The 23,752-nt window shown below is 37.8% G+C and overlaps 2 protein-coding genes across 10 annotated transcripts in view; one reads left to right on the forward strand and one right to left on the reverse strand.

Annotated features, from left to right (window-relative positions):
- Nucleotides 1-15,172, reverse strand: part of RNF170 (ring finger protein 170) — a 45,453-nt gene extending 30,281 nt beyond the window's left edge. For 2 of the 7 annotated variants that reach the window (XM_077152627.1, XM_077152633.1), the window contains exons 1-2: nt 14,586-14,873; nt 9,005-9,148 (exon numbers count right to left, since the gene is read on the reverse strand). In XM_077152627.1, coding sequence (XP_077008742.1) covers nt 9,005-9,141 — 137 coding nt within the window. In that variant the 5' untranslated portion in view covers nt 9,142-9,148; nt 14,586-14,873. Of the gene's footprint in view, nt 1-9,004; nt 9,149-9,878; nt 9,955-14,585; nt 14,874-14,935 lie in introns of those variants that run through there. The other 5 variants (XM_077152631.1, XM_077152628.1, XM_077152630.1 and 2 more) reach the window with 5 other exon arrangements.
- Nucleotides 15,173-15,370: 198 nt separating this feature from the next.
- The window catches only part of HOOK3 (hook microtubule tethering protein 3), a 176,191-nt gene continuing 167,809 nt past the window's right edge, over nt 15,371-23,752 (forward strand). For 2 of the 3 annotated variants that reach the window (XM_077152638.1, XM_077152639.1), the window contains exons 1-2: nt 15,371-15,623; nt 22,744-22,829. In XM_077152638.1, coding sequence (XP_077008753.1) covers nt 15,567-15,623; nt 22,744-22,829 — 143 coding nt within the window. In that variant the 5' untranslated portion in view covers nt 15,371-15,566. Of the gene's footprint in view, nt 15,624-15,968; nt 16,316-22,743; nt 22,830-23,752 lie in introns of all 3 variants that reach the window. The other variant, XM_077152641.1, reaches the window with a different exon arrangement.

Below are 23,752 nucleotides of genomic sequence, written 5' to 3' on the forward strand. Positions count from 1 at the left end.
AGACATTGGAGGCTAAAAAGAAATATCAATATAATGGTTCAGTAGACATACTCATTTGTTAAATCCTAATTTCTCTATTATAATTCCTCCTTCTCTTTTTATCCTTCTCCCAGTATTAAGGGATATTTGGGCTATGCCCATTCTAACTTTTTCATGCTGAAAAGGGGTGTCAACAATATAGGATAGGAGGATGGAATTAGGTGATGTTCTTGAAGAGGCTGGCCCCTCTGGGATTCAGGGCTTATCTGGCCTAGGAACCATCCAAGGGTTATAAGTTTCTGGAGAGTAAACTTAGTGTATGAAACTTTTACACAATCACAGACATAGCTGGGTGTTCTTTAGGATTAACAGGAATGATGCTGGTTGAGGTTTCGCAAACCATGGCAATTAAACAATACCTATTTGAAGCTTGCATAAGAATAGCACCCTGAATAGCCTCTAGACTCTTTCTGATATCTCTTAGCCACCAATGCCTTATTTTATTACATTTCTTTTCCCCCTTTTGGTCAGGAATGCATTGTCAATCCCTGTGCCAGGGCCAGACTTATCCCTGGGAATCACGTCCTATGTTGTCAAGAAGATTTTCATCCATGGATGTCACGTCCCACATAGTGGGGTGGGTATTGATTTTCTTGCAGAGTTGGGCTTAGAGAGAGAGGCCACATCTGAGCAGCAAACGAAGTTTTCTGGAAGTAACTCTTAAGCATAACTATAGGCAGGCGTAGCTTCTCTGCTTCAGAAATAGGTTTCATAAGAGTAAGCCTCAAGATCAAGGGACTGGCCTATTGACTTGGGAGTCCCTAATGTTTGAAAGAGCACTGGCAGTTTCCCAAGTGGGAAACTTTAATAGTTCCATATTTTTTCTCCAGTCCCTCAAGGGACTTTGCCAATACTTTTTAATTATCTGCCCAACATACCCTAAGATGCACCCAGGTATTACCTTACGTTACACAGAATTAAAAGCCCTTCTTCCCCTTCTGGGCTCCATGTGTTTGTGCTGTTTAAATGAGCTATCCAGGCAAGCTGATTTAGATTGTGTGTTAGAGAAAATCTAGGTTTTGGACAAAATAAATCTCTCTGCCTCCGGTCTCATACAGTAGGTACAGCTCTATAGTACAGGCAGTATAATCCTTTGCCCTTAGTCCCAACCAGATCTGCTTCATTCTTATCTCTAATTAAACCCCTTAACTTTTGATAGTTTATTTTAAACTAAGTTACATTCTTATGACCGAATAAATTATCTCTGAAAGGTTACCTGTATATGAAGGCAGTCTATCAAGGAACATCCTAGGAAATCAACTTACCTAAATACTAATAAATACCTAGCTAAAAAGCATTTCTTTAGAGATGCGTAGAAAACCATTTCTTTTTCATTGAAAAAATATGGTCATGACTTTTCAGAGTATAGACCCATGAGACTGGAAGGTCTCTCTTTTGGCTTCTTTCCATAAAAGAGAGGATTGGGAAATCTTAAATCAGGCAGTAGGATATTAGAAAAGTCAAAGTATAGCCATCCCTTTAGTAACAGCCCAAGCTGCTTGAGCAATGCCTGTAGCTCAGTTAATTAACTGAATGTAATTGGGCAGCTGTGAGTACAGAAGCAAACCTTAGAATCCCCTAACTCTGAAATAATTAACATAAATGGAAAGCTAGATCAGAACATCTGGGAATTACTGTCACCTTAGTTATGAGGAAATGACATGGCATTTGACACTAAGTAGGTCTAAAGTCAGAAACCAGTGAAGACTATGGCTGTAATATACAACCAGAGTGCATCTGTTGTTATTGCTGTTGCTGTTACTACATTTACCAATGACTTACAGCTCTTCTGTGTTCTCTGAAAGGGGAAATCAGAAACATCAAACCAAATGCAGTTGTATGTGGCCCTGGAAAGGAGTCAGGAACCTCTGATAAGAGGAAAGAAATGATACTCAAACCCTGGGACAAAGAAAAAAAGTTTGACTCGAAGTTTACAAATGTGCAGAAGTGTGTGGTTTGCAGGCTAAAGCCCATACCAGACCCTTTTAACTGACTTCTGGTATGTCAGTAAATGGCAGTTATTATTAATATACTATGAGGAAGGAAAAGGAAATAAAAAGAATTTTAAAAGAATTAATTATTATGACTAAAAACATAAAAAATTTCAGAAAGAAGACAAAAGATTGCTTTGTTTGAATTTTAAACTGCACATACCCTCTCTAACCAATCACTAATTATTTACATCAGTAAAGTGAGAGGATTACAATTGCCAACTACGTTTGAATCTGAAAAGTTGGACAGGAATTTAAACCAACCTCTCAACCCATCATATAGTATTCAAAGCAATGTCCAAGCAATGGGAACACTTTACACAATGTGAAAGCGATTTCTTAGGCTGAACCGAAACCTCATCATTTATTCCATCTATTGGCTCTAGTTCTGTCCACAGAATAAATTTAATTCTTTTTCCAAAAAACAAGCCCTCAACATAAAGTCGGCTTATATATCCAACCATTCCTTTCCCTGAGATGAATATTGCCAGGTTGTTTAACCATTTTTAAAGGACTCATTTCCCTATCTTTCTCTATTTTGACAGTTTCCTCTGAATATTTTCTGGTTTAAAATGTTTGCCCTAAACTGAATATAATGTAGATGAGACCTATAACTAGCCATTTTGATAAATACAACATAACACTGTTAAGTTTCGGCAGCTACAATATACAATTGACTTTTTTTTTTTTTTACAGTATATACTTTTACTGTGTCGTCAGCTCTTTTTGCTCAATATAATGTTTTTGAGATTCATCCACATTGTTATGTGGCTCATCACTAATTATTGCAGAGTAGCATTTAACTGTATGAATATACCACAATTTTGTTTATCCATTCACTTGTTGATGGACATCTAGGTAGTTTCCCATTTGGGATATTATGAATGAAGCTGCTTTGAACATTCTTGTATAGTTCTTTTTGTGTTCACTTAACCAGCCCCTGCTCTTGAGTCCCTCATCTATAAAATAAGAAGGCCAAATCTGAGAGGCAGAAGCATTTGATGAGAGATTATTAAATGTGGAAAGAATCTGAACTTCCTTGAAAAAGCTTCCCTACAAAACACAAGATTGTTGCAAAATTTCTTTGTTTCATCATCTCACAACCATGCTTGATGGAATTTACTTTTTTTTTTTATTAATTAACGGAAAAAAAGAAATTAACCCAACATTTAGAAATCATACCATTCTACATATGCAATCAGTAATTCTTAACATCATCACATGGATGCATGATCATCGTTTCTTAGTACATTTGCATCAGTTTAGAAGAACTAGCAACAGAACCGAAGAAGATATAGAATGTTAATATAGAGAAAAAAATAAAAGTAATAATAGTAAAAACAAAACAAAACAAAACAAAACAAAAACCTATAGCTCGGATGCAGCTTCATTCAGTGTTTTAACATGATTACTTTACAATTAGGTATTATTGTGCTGTCCATTTTTGAGTTTTTGTATCTAGTCCTGTTGCACTGTCTGTATCCCATCAGCTCCAATTACCCATTATCTTACCCTGTTTCTAACTCCTGCTGGACTCTGTTACCAATGACATATTCCAAGTTTATTCTAGAATCTCCGTTCACATCAGTGGGACCATACAGTATTTGTCTTTTAGTTTTTGGCTAGACTCACTCAGCATAATGTTCTCTAGGTCCATCCATGTTATTACATGCTTCATAAGTTTATCCTGTCTTAAAGCTGCATAATATTCCATCGTATGTATATACCACAGTTTGTTTAGCCACTCGTCTGTTGATGGACATTTTGGCTGTTTCCATCTCTTTGCAATTGTAAATAACACTGCTATAAACATTGGTGTGCAAATGTCCGTTTGAGTTTTTGCCCTTAATTCCTTTGAGTAGATTCCCAGCAATGGTATTGCTGGGTCGTATGGCAATTCTATATTCAGCTTTTTGAGGAAGCGCCAAACTGCCTTCCACAGTGGTCGCACCATTTGACATTCCCACCAACAGTGGATAAGTGTGCCTCTTTCACCGCATCCTCTCCAGCACTTGTCATTTTCTGTTTTGTTGATAATGGCCATTCTGGTGGGTGTGAGATGATATCTCATTGTGGTTTTGATTTGCATTTCTCTAATGGCCAGGGACATTGAGCATCTCTTCATGTGCCTTTTGGCCATTTGTATTTCCTCTTCTGAGAGGTGTCTATTCAAGTCTTTTTCCCATTTTGTAATTGGGTTGGCTGTCTTTTTGTTGTTGAGTTGAATAATCTCATTATAAATTCTGGATACTAGACCTTTATCTGATATGTCATTTCCAAATATTGTCTCCCATTGTGTAGGCTGTCTTTCTACTTTCTTGATGAAGTTCTTTGATGCACAAAAGTGTTTAATTTTGAGGAGTTCCCATTTATTTATTTCCTTCTTCAGTGCTCTTGCTTTAGGTTTAAGGTCCATAAAACCGCCTCCAATTGTAAGATTCATAAGATATCTCCCTACATTTTCTTCTAACTGTTTTATGGTCTTAGACCTAATGTTTAGATCTTTGATCCATTTTGAGTTAACTTTTGTGTAGGGTGTGAGATATGGGTCTTCTTTCATTCTTTTGCATATGGATATCCAGTTCTCTAGGCACCATTTATTGAAGAGACTGTTCTGTCCCAGGTGAGTTGGCTTGACTGCCTTATCAAAGATCAAATGTCCATAGATGAGAGGGTCTATATCTGAGCACTCTATTCGATTCCATTGGTTGATATATCTATCTTTATGCCAATACCACGCTGTTTTGACCACTGTGGCTTCATAATATGCCTTAAAGTCAGGCAGTGCAAGTCCTCCAGCTTCGTTTTTTTTCCTCAAGATGTTTTTAGCAATTCGGGGCACCCTGCCCTTCCAGATAAATTTGCTTATTGGTTTTTCTATTTCTGAAAAATATGTTGTTGGGATTTTGATTGGTATTGCATTGAATCTGTAAATCAATTTAGGTAGGACTGACATCTTAACTTTATTTAGTCTTCCAATCCATGAACACGGTATGCCCTTCCATCTATTTAGGTCTTCTGTGATTTCTTTTAGCAGTTTTTTGTAGTTTTCTTTATATAGGTTTTTTGACTCTTTAGTTAAATTTATTCCTAGGTATTTTATTCTTTTAGTTGCAATTGTAAATGGGATTCGTTTCTTGATTTCCCCCTCCGCTTGTTCATTGCTAGTGTATAGAAATGCTACAGATTTTTGAATGTTGATCTTGTAAACTGCTACTTTGCTGTACTCATTTATTAGCTCTAGTAGTTTTGTTGTGGATTTTTCAGGGTTTTCGACGTATAGTATCATATCGTCTGCAAACAGTGATAGTTTTACTTCTTCCTTTACAATTTTGATGCCTTGTATTTCTTTTTCTTGTCTAATTGCTCTGGCTAGAACCTCCAACACAATGTTGAATAATAGTGGTGATAATGGACATCTTGTCTTGTTCCTGATCTTAGGGGGAAAGTTTTCAATTTTTCCCCATTGAGGATGATATTAGCTGTGGGTTTTTCATATATTCCCTCTATCATTTTAAGGAAGTCCCTTGTATTCCTATCTTTTGAAGTGTTTTCAACAGGAAAGGATGTTGAAACTTGTCAAATGCCTTCTCTGCATCAATTGAGATGATCGTGTGATTTTTCTGCTTTGATTTGTTGATATGGTGTATTACATTAATTGATTTTCTTATGTTGAACCATCCTTGCATACCTGGGATGAATCCTTACAATTGACTTTTAAATGGAAACTTTAAATTTGTACCTATCACATCATTCTAGTCTTTGGAGGAAAGAACTTTTATTACATAAGTAATAGATATCCATACTAGAGTAAACATATAAGGGGAAAGAAATCAAGGAAAAATATATAAAATAAAATAAAATTAAATTAAAATACTCTTACAAAAATATTTTTAAACAGACTAATTACAGTTCTGTGATGACTGTTCTTGCATTCAACAATTATCCCTTAAAAATTTATAATGAATACTTTCACATGACAATAAATTCACATCTGCATCCCACTCTTAATAAGTAAAGAGTAGACACTACTTGTATTTGCCCAGTCATGACCTATTTTTGCATCTTGATTCTGTTGTGCCAATATATTAGCTAACTCTCCCAACAGACAATTTAATAAGCATGCCATTAATGTCTTCATCCAAGCTGATAAGAAAATGAATAGAACAGAGCATAAAGAAGGAATTAATAATGATTAGAGCAGAGATAGAAAATTAGAGAATAGAAAATTAGAGAAAATAAATGAAACCAAAAGTTGGCTTTTCAACAAGATAAATAAAATTGACAAACCTTTATCTAAACTGACAAAAAGAAAAAGAAAGAGCAAATAACTAACATCAGAAATGAAAGTGTGTGTGTGTGTGTGTGTGTGTGTGTGTGTGTGTGTGTGTGGAGGGAAAGACATCTTTCACCTTAAAAATACAAAGATTATAAAAAGATATTATGAATAATTACACATCAACAAATTAGATAACCTAGATAAAAATGATAAATTTCTAAAAACACACAAATTACCTAAACTGACAAAGGAAAACATTGAAAATATCAAGAGACCGATAATAAAGAGAATTTACTATCAAAACTTCTCCCTGCCCCCAAAAAAGCCCAGGACCAGATGGTCTCACTGGTGAACTTACCAAACATTTAAAGATGAATTAGCACCAATCCTGCCCAAATTTTTCCAAAGAAATTGAGGAGGAAGGGACACTTCCTAATTCAGTCTATGAAGCCAGTTTCTCTAATACCAAAGTCAGATAAAGACATCTCAAGAAAAGAAAATTACAGACCAACATCCCTTAGTAATATAGACGCAAAATTCCTAAACAAAATATAAGCAAACCAAATCCAACAGCATACTGAAAGGATTACACACCATGACCAAGTTGGATTTATCCCAGGAAAGCAATAGTAGCTCAATATAAGAAAATTAATCAATATAACACCATATTAATAGAATGAAGGAGAAATACCACATGGTCATTTCAATTAATGCAGAAAAGGCATTTGACAAAATCCAGCCTCCTATTTTGATAAAAACACTCAGAAAACTAGGAACAGAAGGGAACTTTCTTTGAATAAAGGCAAACCTACAGCTGATAGCATACTTAATGGTAAAAGGCTGAAAGTTTTCCCCTGAAATCATGAACAAGACAAGGATGCCCCCTTTCACCATGGCTATTCAATATTGTGGAGGAAATCCTAGCCAGAGCAATCAGGCAGGAAAAAGAAATAAAAGCCATCCAAACTGGAAAAGAAGGAATAGAATTACATCTGTTCACAGATAACATGATCTTTTATTTAGAAAATCACAAGGAAGCCACAAGAAAACTACTAAAGCTAAAAAAAAGAATTCAGGAAAGTTGCAGGGTTCAAAATCAACACACAAAAAATCAATTATGTGTTTATACACAAGCAATGAACAATCAGAAAAGGAAATCAAGAAAACAATTCCATTTATAATAGTATCTAAAAGAATAAAATATCTAGGAATACAGTTAACCAAGGATGTAAAAGATCTGTACAATAAAAACTCCAAAACATTGCTCAAAGAAGACCTAAGTAAATGGGATGACATCCCATGTTCAAAGATTGGAAGAATTAATATTGTTAAGATGTCAATACTACCTAAAGCAATTTATAGATTCAATGCAATCGCAATCAAAATTCCAGCAGCCTTTTCTTTGCAGAATTGGAAAAGCCAATTAACAAATTCACATGGAATGGCAAGCAGCTCTGGATAGCCAAAACCATCTAGAAAAAGAAGAACAAAGTTGGAGGACTCACACTTTCAGATTTCAAATCTTGCTACAAAGCTACAATAATCCAAAACAGTGTGGAACTGCTATTAGGACAAACAAATAAACCAATGGACTAGTATTTAAAGTTCAGAAATAACTCTATGCATGAACAGTCAACTGGTTTTGGACAAGGGTGCCAAGTCCACACCATGGGGAAAGAATAGTCTCTTTAATAAATGGTATTGGGAAAACTTGATATTCCACATGAAAACTAATGAAAGTGGACCTCTACCTCACACCAACTGCAAAAATTAACTCAAAATGTATCAAGAACTTAATATAAGAACCAGAACTATAGAACTCTTAGGAGAAAACAGAGGGGAAAATCTTCAGGACCTTGTATTAGGCGATGGAATATGAATTCACCTATCATTTAGTCATTTTTTTCCCTGTTTAGGGCCACCAGTGTATTACCAAATAGTCCATAAAATATCCTACCAAAATAAATATAACGTTGCCCAAATCTAAGGGACTAATAATGCAGAGGTAAAAGAGTAATCACCACTTTTTTCTTGCAGAGGTAAAAGAGTAATCACCACTTTTTTCTAAGTGTTCACATTCTGTTGATTAATCCTTTCTATAATTGTTATAGGAAATTTACTGATTTGTAACTTTTGTAATTAACTATATTCTCTTCTATACTTTTTACTGTTTCTGCTTTCAATGATACATATAAAATTTTACTTTATACTTTATTACCCAGTCTCTGTGTATTGTTACACAGTCATCTGAGGCCTTTAAACATTATTCCTGATTCTAGTATCAGTAATTTTATTTCTAATCCGAATTCTTTCTACACTGTCCAAATCCAATCCTTTTTGCCCAGTTTCTCCATTTAAAACTGAAAATATGGTATCTTTATTATCTACATTGCCTACAAGTTGACAGACTCAATTATGAAAATTTTATATTTTTCTAAAACTGCAATATTCCCATATAAAATATTAAAATTTCATTTGAAATATATATTATAGATTTGAATTTATAAGACAGTTAATAGTAAGAAATATATATGGTAACATTCAGAGCCCACTGAAAAATAAAATACCTTAGTAAATCTATTTAATCACAGAAATCTATTATTTGCTTGTCATATTAAACATTATTAGAAGCTGTCAAAAATCGGTGGCCCTTGAGAATATATATTATTTCAATTCTTCTGTCCTTTGTCCTCACCTGAAAAGTGCATATACCAGAGTAGCAATCAAAGCGAAACTGACCACAACTGCCACAAGTACCTGGTCACTTACTCCTTCTATAACTGAATCATCATCCAGTTTCAAACTTTGAACTTCACCTTGATATGTGGCCATTCCAGGACTAAAAGATGAAGAAAAGACAGAAGTTACAAATGACATAGAGAAAATGAAATAAAGTAAAAAAAAAAAACACACAATATATAACTGATTTCTAACATATTTAACTTTTTTGTAGCATCCACTTAAAGCAGGCTGCATTAAATACAACTCTAGTGGATATTCCCCCATTACTGAGTTCTTTCAAATTTGCCAGTGACATTTGGGGGAATACAGAATTCCATTTTAAAGAAAACAATCACTGTAATTTAGTATCCATTTAGTTTCTTTTAAAGAAATTTATACTAAAAATACCCTCCTCCCTTCAAGCTCAGCTCCTTTAATTTTATTTAAGCAAAAAGATACTGCTCTTGCCCAACTGCTCTTTTCTGACTCCTCAAACACCAATTAAATTCTAACTAGATCAAACTCTTCGCTCATTTCACTGAATTTTCATCTTTATGGAATTTAATGTATGGCTGCTATTTATAGATCTGTCCTAGTTTGCCTAATATGTCAGTGTTTTTTAAGGGAAGCAATGTATTGTCGTTTTCTGCAAATACACCTATATTACACTAGTATAGTGTCAGGTACACAGTGGGATCTAATAAATGTTTAAAGTCAAAGAGTAACTTACCTCACTTATAGTGTAAGTAATTTGGTGAAAAACATTTAGACTATAGGACATTTATATCTATACTAAAACTACATTGAATAAATGAAAATTCTGGTGCTTAAAAAACCATTAGCCTCACCTGAAACTAAGCTGAGCTTGTGGTTCTGAATTCTTTGAACTGCCTGAAATATGGAATCACTCTGAGGCTGCATTTCCTTATGAAGAGAAAAGGGAGGATATGAAACTCTACTTCCTATATTCTAAACTAGAGGAAAAATGATAATACCCAATTCTACAGGTATGAGGGGAGACAGCCCAACCATATCAGACTCCAAATATCACAGGTAATTCACATATTTTTTCAGATGGCAAAACAGTGAAGTTCAAAGTCTTATTAAGACACCTAAAGGGAGATAAAGGAAATAAATGTTTAAATATATATGACTATTAATAATTAAAATAATGTTCTGCATTTATGTAACCTATTGTTCTGAAAAGAGTTTTATCCAATATCATCATTAATCAGCTGAGTCTCTGTTAATGGGAAACTGAGTGTGGAAGTCTAAGCCCTTGGAAAAGAATCTCAACAAGGCTGCTAGTAAGAAAATCACCTCTCATGGAAGAAACCTAAACAGGACAACAGATCAAAGGCAGGTTTCACCAGCTTTACACATAGTAATAGCCTGATAGGTCAGAGCTTTCTAATGACAGGTTTCAAATACCCATTATGAAGGTACACACCAAGAAACTATGAGATCGAGCTCTAATTTTAGTACCTTAATTTCAAAAGAAGAGTCCAATGAACTGCCAACCGAAAGTGAGAAAAAGCCTCAAATAATCTAGGGGTGGAGCATATAGTCAATTTAGATTTTTATTTTATCATGTTCCCTCTTTTAAATTATTTGTTCTTTTGTTTTTCCTCTTTTTAATCTAGAGATGTTATGGCTGTCAAAAGTCCTAGTGAGGGCTACGTGCATCTGTTTAAAGATAACCAAAGTGTTATCTCTGTGGCAAGAGTCCCTAGCCTCTAATTACAAAATCTAATTATTTAGAGACGTGAGAATTAAACCAAATTAACAAAGGCAAAAAGTGCTTTGCACGTTAAGTGCACCAGCAGAGGTATTATAGTTATCACTAGAAAGAAACATTTTCTCCTATGATATATATGTGGGCAGTTTACTACTTTATAGTAAAAAAAAAAGAGGGGGTTACATTTACTTTAGTTCTTCCAGATGTAATCAGTGGTAATGTGACTAATTATATGGCAATATATGTGGTAATATGTATTTGACCTGTACACAATTATAATCTTAAAATACAGGTTCCAAGATATCTGAGATCCAGGCTACTTTAAGTATTACATGGCTATATAAAGTTATTTGCACCATTTTATAGCAGAAGTTGCCAATGCCCTTGAAAAAAAAAATGGTTACTTTTTCTTTCCACAAATTTTGGTACCACTAAAGGAGGTTCTGCCCTAATAACAGGGTAGGAGGAGATTGTTGATAAGTTTTTGAAAGGAACAGACATCAGCTGCATTTTCCCAGCATCTGGAAATCCCCACTAAAACCTAGGGCTCTCACATGGAGATCTACTAATGGAGTTGACCTACTCCTGGGGAGCTTCAATGATACAACTGCTGCCAGCAGTTTTTCTAATAGAGTAAAAAAGGACATGTAGGAGTTAACAGCTCAAACAATGATGTATTATAAGGAAAAACATCACTTTAGTTTGGAAAGAGGCTTATCTGATTTACTATTAAACAACAGAGAACAAAATTTCCTCCTTGAGGGTACCATATACTTCAATTTTGAAAATGAATTTCAAGATCAATCTGGATTTCAGTTCTCCAACTTTTGTTTTTCACAATCAGGACTTGTCTAAACAAAAAAGCACTGGTGATTCTGTCCAACAGCAGAGTCTAAACTCAACCCAAAGCAGTTGCTACTTGGATATTAAGAGCCTGGGTATCTAGTTCCAATTCTGACACCACAACTATGACCCCCCTCAATGTCTCAGAACCTCTCCTTTTCTGCAATATGTAAAAATCGGACGTGATGATTTTTCAAATTCCTACCACGACTACATACCTCTGGTTCAGAGTTTTTGGAATAGAAAAAAAAGGCAGGAAAGAAAAATCTCAAAGGGTAAAGTGGTTACTAGTGGGGAACATAAACTAGAGACCGAGACCTTCACTTTCCCCTGAATACAGGGGAAATATATAGTTTGAATTATTTTCAGGTATATATTACTTTAAAAATAAAAGCCAGAGCGTACTTCCTTCCTTGAGACGCAAATTCCGTTTCACTCTCAAAGATTTAAAAAGTCTGCCTCAAGTCTCATTCCGACCAATTGCCCCTACTCACTCTCAGTTTCCTGATGGTGCTTTTTAAAGACAGCGAAGAGCTGAGGGAAGGCACCCATACTTACAGCTTCCTCAATAGCAGTTGCTAAAGTCCCTCACTCATGAGCTCCTTTCGATCAGGAACCCAGACTCATTCCTTTGAGCAAAGAACAGGGTCTTACATCTTGCAGGGGACATCAAATGCTGTCTACTTGAAAACTGAAACAAGGTTGTTAAATTCACAGAACATGGTATCTACTATATTTCTCTAGGTCCTGTCACATACAAAAATGCATTTTTAGTACTGAGTCTGCTTTTAACTGAGATTTACAAAAACAGAACAAAATATACAAAAAAAATTTGGAAACTCTGGTATAACTGATAGAACGCTGAAGTGGAACTGGCTTCTAGCTTTGGCTTCGTTATTGTTCAGATGGCTAAGTATTACTGAGGAGTAGTTTAAGTAGCAAAGAAGCATCAAGGCTTGGAGTGTGGGTCTCCACTTGCTCATTATAAGATATGGAAAATTATGTTGAATCATATCAAACCACCACTTTTTTGGTCAAAAATTCCTTGCTTTAAGAGATTTATAATGAGATAATGAAGGCAGAACATTTTGCATATTGCTTGGCATATCTGATAGGCTCTCTGAAGAGGGAAAGTCTAAAGTTTTTAATCACTATTATTGACAACTGTCAAGGAATCAGAGAACCATGATAATACTTAGCCATGCCTTCCCCATAGCTGTACTGTGGAGCATCTCAAACACTCTTTAATCAAAGCTCTAAACATGTGTTCCCCTGGGATTCAGGATGAACTTCAGTACGTTGTCATATGGCTACTTGAATTTGATAAACAGCCATTGATGAGAACACACGCCTTCAACTAACTGCACTAAGGAAATGACAAGTACCATATTATTTTCCTGGGTTCTTTCCAAGCTTTCAGGAAAAAACAAAAAACAGAAAAATAAAGGAAATACAGGAAATTCCAAAACTTTTAAAGGGGAAACTTAGTGTCCTTTCACCCAAACTCATGTAAAATCTTGAAGGTCACATGGCTTCCGCAGAAAATAACTCACAACCCAGCTTTTAATTATCATTTCCTTCAGTGAAGGTTGCTGGGACTACAAAAATGAAACCTCAAGAACACTGCAATATCATGCATAAAAGTGTTGTGTGTAAACATTCAAGAAAAAAGTTTGAGGCCAATTAGGTAAGTCTTGAAAATCTGAGCATCTGGAGTAAAGATGTTGGCTACACCACAGTATTTCCAGCAAAGGCTAGCATCTTGCTCATCTCCCCAAAGACATGACGCACTTGAGTCAGGCTTAAGTCAATATAACATACTTACTGACTTTATAAGCCTAAGACGTGATACAAAATCTAGAGAAACAACCTAATATGGAATGTAGGAACTCAGGTTTGACAAACTTCCAGAGGCAGCAATAGACTAAACCAAACAAGATGAGATACGTATTTTTAATCTCTAAAGGTTTCTCTTGCCCTTTGTGGAGGAAAGGTCACGGAGAAGACTTCGAGTATGTTTTAATATTCAAAAAGCTGATATATCATCATGTGTGAACTATTAACTGGTACCTTCTCAACAGTACTGTTAAAAAATTCTATGCTGTCTTGCCAGCTTTTGGATGCAAAATGAGAAAACCTACTCTTAATCGGAAAAGGGAGACTCCAGCACCTGCAAAATAAAGTAAACATGTGTGCTGGGAAGTTATCTTTGCTGAATCTCAAATAAATGTTTGGAATTATCTGGTAAAGTTACAAATACCCTATGATTCAACATTTCCATTACTAGTACTCCAAGAAGTATTCTAAAGAAGTTTCTGGACATATGCCCCCAGGGGTCCAGGTACAAGAATGTTTATAGCATTGTTCTTAATAGCCCTAAACTGAAACAACAAAATGCCAAACAACAGGATGGAAACATTGTTCTAATCAGACAAAGAAATACTAGACAACAGTAAAAATTACCTACAGATATACAAATTTAATATTTAATTGAAAGCCACAAAATAGCAAAACGATTTCATAAAGTTCAAAAGCTGGCAAAGTAAAACTATACTGTTTAAGCACGTATGCAGATGGTAAAGCTATGAAGAAGAGCAAAAAAGTGATTATTACAAAAATCAGTCTAGGGAGGGAATTATGTTTACAGAGCAACCCGGGTGTGAGTGGGGGATCTCCTGGGGTACCGGCAATGTTGTTTTTATCTGGGTGTTTTATTATGAATTAGTCTTTAAATCTGTATATTGCATGCACTCCTCTGGGTTTGTTATAAGCTTCGGTAACCCTGTAAAGATTCACTACTCGAAAAAGATGAGTGCTCGAGGGCAAGCCACCTCTCCACTAAGGGAGACAGCCAACTCTGAACAAGCCTCTACCAAGAGGCCCTAGGAACGCTCCAAAACGCTTACGGATTAGTGACCAAGCGCACACCCTCTCCCTACTTTAAAGTTTTCAGGGAGTCAAGACTCCAACTGACCCAAAGAAGGTTCGGCAGACTCTCCTCACCGCCCGCCAAGCCCACGAGAACCATCGAGACACCCGCCACGTCGGCCCTTCCTCCGTCTCCGGGCCAATCCCGACGGCAACTGTGCGACTCTGGGGCTTTGCCCGGATCCCCAAAGGAAGGCGGAGACCTGGGGTTCGATGCAGCGACTGCTCCCTCCCCGAAGCAACTCCGCAGCCCTGAGACGACCCCCAGATGGAACTGCCGGCCCCGGCAGCCCCGAGTCGTCGGCGACTCTCCCGGGCCCCGGATCCGGGTGGGCGTGGCTCGCCGCGCGCAGGGCGCCGGGAGGCCGCGGGCCGAGGGGGAGGGGGGCCGCGTACCTCTCCACCGCAGAGGAACTACCTCGCCAATTCCCGTTGACTGAAAATAGCTTATTTCCGGGGATTGCCCCCGCCACCCCTCCCAGGAAACCACTTGCAGCTTCTTTTTTTAATTTGGGATGCAGGCACAGGCGCACGCGCACTGCCGAGCTTCCGTGCGGGCGCGAGCGGACGGGCGAGAAAGAACCTGGCGGCCGCTGCCGCCGGAGCCGGAGCCGAGCGCGTGCGCAAGGCGACACGCAGCGGGGCCGGAGTCGGGGACGCGCGCGGTCGCGGGGAGGCGGGCCGGTCCCGAGTGCGATTATGCGCAGTGGGTCGGCCACCACGGCTCTCGCCCGGCCGTGGTTCTCGGGGGGAGGGGTATGCGAGGCTGGGGCGGGGACACGGGACTGCGGGCGTGGCCGGGGGCGCGCGCGCCGGGCGCGCGGTCCCGAGTGAAAGAAGGAGGGGCAGAGGGGGTGACGGTGCGGGAGCCGCTGCAAGCTCCGCGGCCACAGTCGGCAGCCCGGGCCGGAGGAGACGGTGGACCAGAGGCCAGGTCAGCTGCCCGGACCCTCCGGCCTCACCCGAACCCGAGCAGCAGCCGTTTCTGGCTAAGTAGGGAGGCACTGCCGAGCCCCAGGAGGGAAAGATGTTCAACGTGGAGTCGGTGGAGCGGGTGGAGCTGTGCGAAAGCCTTCTCACTTGGGTATGTGATGCCTGGCGGGTCTGTGGGTAGACCCCCTCCCCCAGCCGTCTTTCCGGGATCCCCCCACACTGGTCCCGGGGGGCAAGCGCTGAGGGCGGCGGTGCCGTCACATCCGGGGCCTGGGGCGGGCGGAGCCGGGGGACGCGGGTGCGGGCCGCGGCTACACCCGCGGCTCCGCCGGGGTCAGGCGGGGAACGGCCGGTGGTGGGGAGGAGGCTTGGCCCAGGGTCAGAGAGAAACTTGCCTGGCTTGAGGTGTTGGCTGCTGTCCGAGGGGAAACCGGCTCAGTGGAGGGTAATGATGGGATGCAGGCGACACTGTAATTAGGATTGTTGTTGGTTGCAGCTGGTGAGGCGCTGGTGCTTCCCTTTTGCGCTTCTGAGAGGACACCAAAGCGTTGGTTCTCCCTGCGCCCCCGCGCAGCCGGTAGAGGCACTCGGGACCCCTGGATACGACGCTCCTCGCCTTTGTTGTTTGGTTCACGGAGGATGGAGCTTAGCCCCTCCAGGGACGCGCCCTGTCCACTGGAAAAGAAAACAGAAGTACTTTTAAGGAGTCCGAGAGACATTCCGGATTGGGGTCCAGAAAATTGTTCAGGGGTTTTGCCCAGAAAGAGAGAGTATTAAAAGGCAAGATGCATTTTGGAGATTTGAAAGGAAGTGGTATGGAGGTGTTTATAAAAGATATTAGAGGTAAATACATAGATCTGTAAGGCAATTGAGAATTAGTAATGAAACCCAAGGACGTTTGGAGTAGCGTTTTTGGATTATAACTTTATTAAACGGTTATTAATATTCTCACATTTTAGAAGCAAATATGCGTTCAATTCTTATCCCAGCAGTCTTGCATTTAAGCAGCTTCTTCAAGGACCGATCATTAAAGCCATACTTGCTTATTACTCAAATTGTGGTGCCGGTTTCTGAAGAAGGAGTGTGAAGGGTATGCAAAATTACCGGATTAACTGATGTTTCCTTCTGGAGCATTATTTTACTCATAGTTAAATATTGAAAATATATATGTTTTTTGGCAAAATAAACAGGAATGTATTTATAGAGAAGACTACAACGTTTGTTCTAATTTTGAAGGTAAAACGCTGGTGGTTTGGGTTAGAAGTTCAGATCCTTGGAGATATATTACTCTCCTATGCTTGGAACTTTGACGGAAAGGTTTGTGAAGCATTGCCTTTGGTTGGTTGTAGCAAGTTATCATGGAAATAGAGTGTGAGGTTTTCATAATTTGGCTGTTTTACAAATCAAATTATGTCCTCTAAAACATTGAAATGTATACAGTGGTAAGACTTGGCGTATTCTTTAATTTCTATATTAACCGTTTTTGCGTTTCAGATTATTTGCAATAATACATAGTTATGACACAGCTTACAACCATAATGAGCTGTAATGTTCCAAACTCAGGCAAAGAAGATGGGTTTTACTGCTGTGTTTTGGAGGAGGGAAAAACTGATAAGTTGCATAATGTGGCCAAGATTTGACTAGGCAAGGGAGAGATAAAGAATTACCACTTTCTTTGATACTGTGGAAGGAATAGATTTGGCAGAGATTGAAACCAAAGGCTGAGGATCTGAAGATTTTGTGTTTTGAGCCTGTACAAGTAGTGCCTCCCTCAATGCTAGAAAAAGAGATAAGAAGGCAAAGATGAGGAAGCTAATCAATTATAAGTAGGGATACATTGTTTACAATTTATGAAGTCATGGAAACAGGTGTATTTGAAGAGTATCTGCAAAAGGATGGGTAGTGCACTTTGAGAAATGCTAATAATAATGAGGAAAAATCATAGAGGAAGTTTGAAGAAATACTAACAAACTAGAGAATATGAGAAAATCTAGAATAATTTGGAATTTGGCAAAAATGTCAAGAAAACCAAGATAATTCATATTATCAGGTGTAGAGAAGTCAAGGAATGTGGTGTTGTAGAATGGGCTTTTTGAAGGTCTTTGAAAGTCTAATCAACGAAAAAGTTCTGGAAGAGATAAGATTAGCGATTATCAGTGACAGAAACTGGAGGTCAGGTTCACACAAAGATGTAGAGTTCCAAGGTGTAGAGGCATTGGAAACGTTTAAAAATTTGAGTTTTAATTTTTATAAGAGGCAGAATAAATGTTTACATGAAAAATGTTTGAGGTAGTGGAAAGTGTACATGTAGTCTAGTAACATCCCACATATACTGAGGCCTGGTTAATGCTGAACACAGTTCAAAGACCAAATGCAAGAAAATTATCTATGCAATTCACTTCAATGAAAAGATTCTCATTTAAATAATTGACTCTATTTTACATAAACTTGTAGCCAACTTGGTTGTGTGTTTTCTTTGCACCCATCAGGTTGGAAGGGAAATGCAATACTCTCCAAAATCCAGACAGCTGTCAGTGACAGAGAAGACCCAGGAACTGAAAGTTCAGTCTGGGTGATTCAGTCTTTGGTCTGACAGCCTTATATAAGAGCCTCCACGTTCAAGTATTAAAGATCATAATAATCCTGAATATCAAACTTTAGTGTATTTTCACTATATAGCATTTAGTTTGAGAGAAGAGAGATGTGTATAATACATTTTAGAAGTTCTTCCATCAGAAATGGTTAAAGTTCAGGCACTTAAAAGGGTTACCTTTGTCACCCATGCAGACTTCAATTCTGTGGTTTAACTCATTGCCCCAAATGCTAGATAATTGCCATTATAGTAGAGAGCCCAAAAAACAAATGTTCCAAATTTCTTTTTTTTTTTGCTTGGGCAGACACCGGGAATCAAACCAGGTCTCCAGCACAGCAGGTGAGAACTCTTTCACTGTGCCACCATCACCTGCCCAAATGTCTTTTGAAAGAGGAATACTTAGGAAAAGACCAAGTATTATCCTACCAGTGGAAAAAATCTTAACCTTAAATTTCAAATCAGAGTTTGTGCAGCAAGCAAGTTCAACAGGATATGCTTGAAGTTTCCATTCTGCCTCCTCTCCCCACCCTCTGAGTCAAAATGTGCCTGTTAGAAATATCTGCCCTGCCCTATTAAACCTGTCAAGGCTAATTTCTTGAACTATATATGAATCTCAATGAAAAGATTGTACTTTCCTTGGTTTTAGGGACTGAAAACATGAAAGAATCTGGATTGCTACCAGTTAATGGCCATAAATTGCATGGAGAAAGAATCATCATATAGGCTGAGTACATTTATTCTGGGAAGCCAGCAACAGTAGTAACATATTCTTATAATAATCATAGTACTGATTTTTAGCAGCCTATGAAATGTGTACTAGTCCATAGAATTAGGGAGGGCAACAATTTTTGCCCTCTCACGAAGGAATAAAGAAATCACTGTTGTATAAAAGTTGTCACATATTTTTTGAAGCTTTTTTATTATTTTTTTAAATTGGGGGTCATTATGGCATAGTAGTTAAGCATTCAGGTTCTGACATTAGACTAGGTTTAAATCCTAGTTTTGTTTCGTACAAACTATAGATGACCATGGACAGATAACTTCACCTCTGTGTTTTAATTACATTTATATTTAATACTGAGGTTGCTAACTGTAGAATTGGTTCTCATACTTTAACATTCATCAGCGTCACCTGGAGGACTTGTTAACACACAGGTTGCTGGTCTCTAACTCCAGATAGGTCAGGCTAGAGTCTGAGATTTTTTTGTTTCTAGCAGTCATCCCTTTTGCTAGTGGCCTGAGAGCCATACTTTGAGAACAACTTCTAGACCAAAGTTATTCAGCCCTGACACTATCAACATTTTTGGGAGACTGAATAATTCTTTGTTGTGGGCACTCACTCCCCTGTGCATTGTAGGGCATTTAGTAGTATCCCTGGCCTGTACCCACCAGAGGCCAATAGCACCCATCTGGTTGTAACAACCAAAAATGTCTCCCTGGGAACAAAATTGCCCCTGTTGAGAATCATTACTCTAATGATACTTATTCCAGAGCAGAGTAAGTAGGAGGTTGAATGATGTTAATAGAGCTTGGTGGAATTAAAAGAGAGATTCTGACCCTTCAGGTAGAATTTCAGGCCTTAATTCAATTAGTTGCAATTATTTTCAGATTTTACTATATTGCTTTACTGAACTACCCCAGAGTATTGGGGAACTGAGGGGTGATAGACTTTTTTTTAAATCAGGATATAATTCACATACCATAAAATTCAACCTTTTGAAGTATAACATTCAGTGATTTTTAGTATATTCACAAAACTATGCAACCATCACCACTAATTCCAGAATATTTTCATTACCCCAAAAGGAAACCCTATAGGAAGAGATCTCCTTGGGATCTGCTTTACTTTCATGCCAAAATAGAGGGGACATCCTCTAGCCTTCAGTGAACATCTATTTATCTCAAGGCCTAATACAGAGAAAATAAGAATTGTCTAGAAATTAAAATGAAAAAGACTTTAAATCCCTACAGAAAAACAGATAGTCTTACAACTAAATTACCTGCTTTATTGAATTGTTTCTTCTCATTGATAAGAGGCAACTTTCTAATCTTTCATCATTACATTTGGGTAGTGTTTTAGATCAGAGGGTTCCAAATGCCAAACCAGTGCCCAGCTGCATAAGCATTATTTGATGAGTTTGTAGATTTCCAGCCTTCTTCCCCCACCACTATATACAGATTATGATTCAGTAGGTGGAGCCAAAAAATGTGTATTTTCAAAATAGAAAGTTCCCAGATGATTCTGATGTACAACCATGTTTGGGTTCTAGTGCTTTACCTAGACTTTTCAAAATACATCATGTGTGTTTGTTTTCTCATTCATTCTTTAAGCAACACACCCCTCCAGAAGGCATTTTGTCCCCAATTTCTAGATGGAAAACCAGTTTTGAGAGAGATGAAGTGACATGTCCAATCTAATGCAGCAAATTAGGAACAAAGCTGGGAGTAAAATTAGTAGGTTCCGTTCAAGACAACATACACTGAGGGCCTATTCTGTATTGAGCACTGTGGTAAGGTTAGTGATAGAGAGATAAAGTGAGATATGGCTCTCACTGTTGCCTCTCTTTTTCCTTCTAAACAAATCTACAAGAAAGGAGATTGATTTTTTTGAAAAATGAGCCATTAACTTACCAACTGTGAAAGGAACGCTGGTATTTATTTCTTTTTAAACTACATTATTACCACCACATGGCCTACATGGAGGCAGCTGAGAGTATGGATTAAAACTCAGACTCATCCTCTGCAGATGATGTTTATTTGTAGCATTTATTCATTTACCAATCATTTACTAAGCCAATGCTATATATTAGGTTAGCATCATGGGGGTGACTTAGAAGGACACTGTTTTCATTACCTGCCTCAAATAGATTCTTAAGTAAAAGCTACTTATATGGACCTTCAAGTTAATTCCCTTAGCCTCTACCACCATAACCTGATCATTACGCATGAGATTCTCTTATATAGAAAATATGAAGAAGCTGCTGACTGTATTTGTTAATAGTTCCTTTTAAAAATTTTTTTTTCCTTTTTTTCTTCCTTTATTAGGGAAGTTGTGGGTTTACAGAAAAATCATGCATGAAATACAGGTATTTTAAAAAATTTTATAGATATGATATAGAGAAGTGGATACTTGCCTACTGTTATTAAGAGAGTTGCAGCATTTATTAAGGACAGTTTGACAATATTTATCAAGAGCCTTAAAATCTACATGTGCTTTGACCTACCACTTTTATTTCTAGGAATATGACCCAATAAATAAAGATGTATGTGAAGACAGTCCCCTATGCATTATTCCTAATATTTTCATTATCACTATTTAGCCTACCATATAATCTCATCTGTGGTAATATGTAAACCTACTTAAAATAGATCTCCCTGCCTTTTTCCATCCAATCCTTTCTTCGTATTGTAGCCTGTATGATCTTTATAAACACATATGACCTCACTTTCCTGCTAAAAATTCTTTGCTGACTCCCCATTGCTCTTCAGGATAAAGTCCTACATGACTTATGAAGTTTTGTATGCTTCTTTAGTTGTCTCTCACCATTTTAATCCCCACCCCCCTACCCAATCCACACTAAGCTTCTTTTCATTCTTACATTACATCCCACTCTCACTTTTCATCTCTGTCCTTGCTGTTTAAACTTCCTGTAGTACTGTTTCATTTCATAAACTGTAAACTCTGTGGGGGCATAGGCTGTATCTGACTGTTCTAAGTGATTATATTTCCTTCTAAGTCCTGATTGTACTGCTGGATCTAATCATTGTTAGTTCAGCTACATTTTCTTACTCACCAAGTTAATTTCTACAATAAGATTATTATAACACTTTGATGGCCACATCATGTTGGTCAGTACAAAATTTTAATTCAGGGTACATTTGAAATCAGAGTGAATTGAATATCTAACTTAACCATAGTAAGTATGACACCATCTATACAGTGTCAGAATGCTTAGTCTCTGACTGACAGAAACCTCAAACTGAATTGGCTTAAACAATAAAGAAATTTACCTTATATAAAAGGAAGCTTTAAAGTTTTTGTCAAATCAGTGGGTCAATTTTGGCATCAAAAATCTAGTTCATTTTCTCTTCTCTTGGCCATCTACCACACTGACCTCATCCTAGGACTTAATCCCTTCATAGTCACAAGACGACTGCTAGTGACAATTCAAGCAGTAACTTCCTTATTCACATTGAGGAGATTAACATTTCTTTTCCAGAAGTTCAAGTAAGCATCTTGCTTCTCATTGGCCCAAACTGGCTTGACCTATCCATCCCGGAATCAGGCTCTGGTGTGGGGATGAAGTTACTGTGGTTATCCTGGATAGGTCATCTTTGAGTAAATAAATGTTGGGTAGTCACCCATTGTCTACCACAATTTTTCTTTTAATAAATTGGGGAAATTTTAATAATCTGCATGAAATTATCCACACTGGAATACTTCCAAGTGTTTTACTTTTTTTTTTTTTTTTTGCATGGGCAAGCACCGGGAATCAAACCTGGGTTTTTGGTATGGCAGGTGAGAATTCTGCCACTGAGCCACTGTCAAACTGCCCCCAACTATTCTACTTTTTAAAATGTATTTCGACTCCTTAGATGATATAATTGCAAAAGGAAGCCTAAGAACTCTCTTATATAGTTAACCATAGAATCTCCCCCCCCGCTTTTTTTTTTTCAGATCCAGACGTTTAATGTAGATGCGCCATGCCAGACTGTGGAAGATTTAACGAATGGGGTTGTGATGGCCCAGGTTCTTCAAAAGATGTAAGAATAAATTGCTTATCTCTGTATGTTCTTAATCATTGATATTTATTAGATTGAAAACATAGATTAAAAATTATAATGCTAGCATGAAACTCATGTTCATGTAGAATATGAACTGTAAGCCACAATGATAATTTTGGTGAAATAACCTTGTTAGGTGTGGATTGACTGGTTACAAGTTTAATTGGAGCTGTAATTGTTCTAGTACTCTATAGCTTTAGTAGAATTATTTGTTATTTTGTTTTTTTTTAGCATGAACTTAACAGAAATTTTCTTGCTGTTGACCACATTTTGCCATTGTACAGGGATCTGAAAGGCTAACTCCCACTTTTATATTTAGGATTTTCCTCAAATGTCATCTTATCAGCAAGACCTTCCCTGCACACCTATATAAAATAGCGACAACCATTTCTCTGACTCCTTATCACTCTTACCCTTTTGTGTTCTTCAAAGCAGGTAACACCGTCTCATATATGATCTATTTACTTGTTTGTTTATCTTCCCCACACTCACATGTAAACACACACACACATGTGCACACACAAATATAGACCATAGAAAGGTAGAGAATTTATTTTATTCACAACCATATCCTAACACTAGGACCGTACCTGGTTTTTGATTGAACCACTCAAAATTACCATTCCTCATAGGTCAAAAATAGTCAAATATCAGCAGTTTTTTATGGTTCATTCTGCATTATGGATGCTCATGGTTGTTGAATGACTAAAGGAATGAGATATCTTTTTGGAATTGTCTTAGTTTCCCAACTATGATCACAAATACCACAAAATGGGTTGTTCTTAACAACAGGAATTTATTGGCTCACAGTTTTAAGTCTAGGAGAAATCCAAAATTGAGGCATCAGCAAGGTGATGCTTCCTCCCTAAAAACTGTAGAGTTCCGGGGCTGGCTGCAGATGG

This window comes from Tamandua tetradactyla, chromosome 3, assembly GCF_023851605.1.
Source record: "Tamandua tetradactyla isolate mTamTet1 chromosome 3, mTamTet1.pri, whole genome shotgun sequence".
Lineage (NCBI taxonomy): Eukaryota > Metazoa > Chordata > Mammalia > Pilosa > Myrmecophagidae > Tamandua > Tamandua tetradactyla.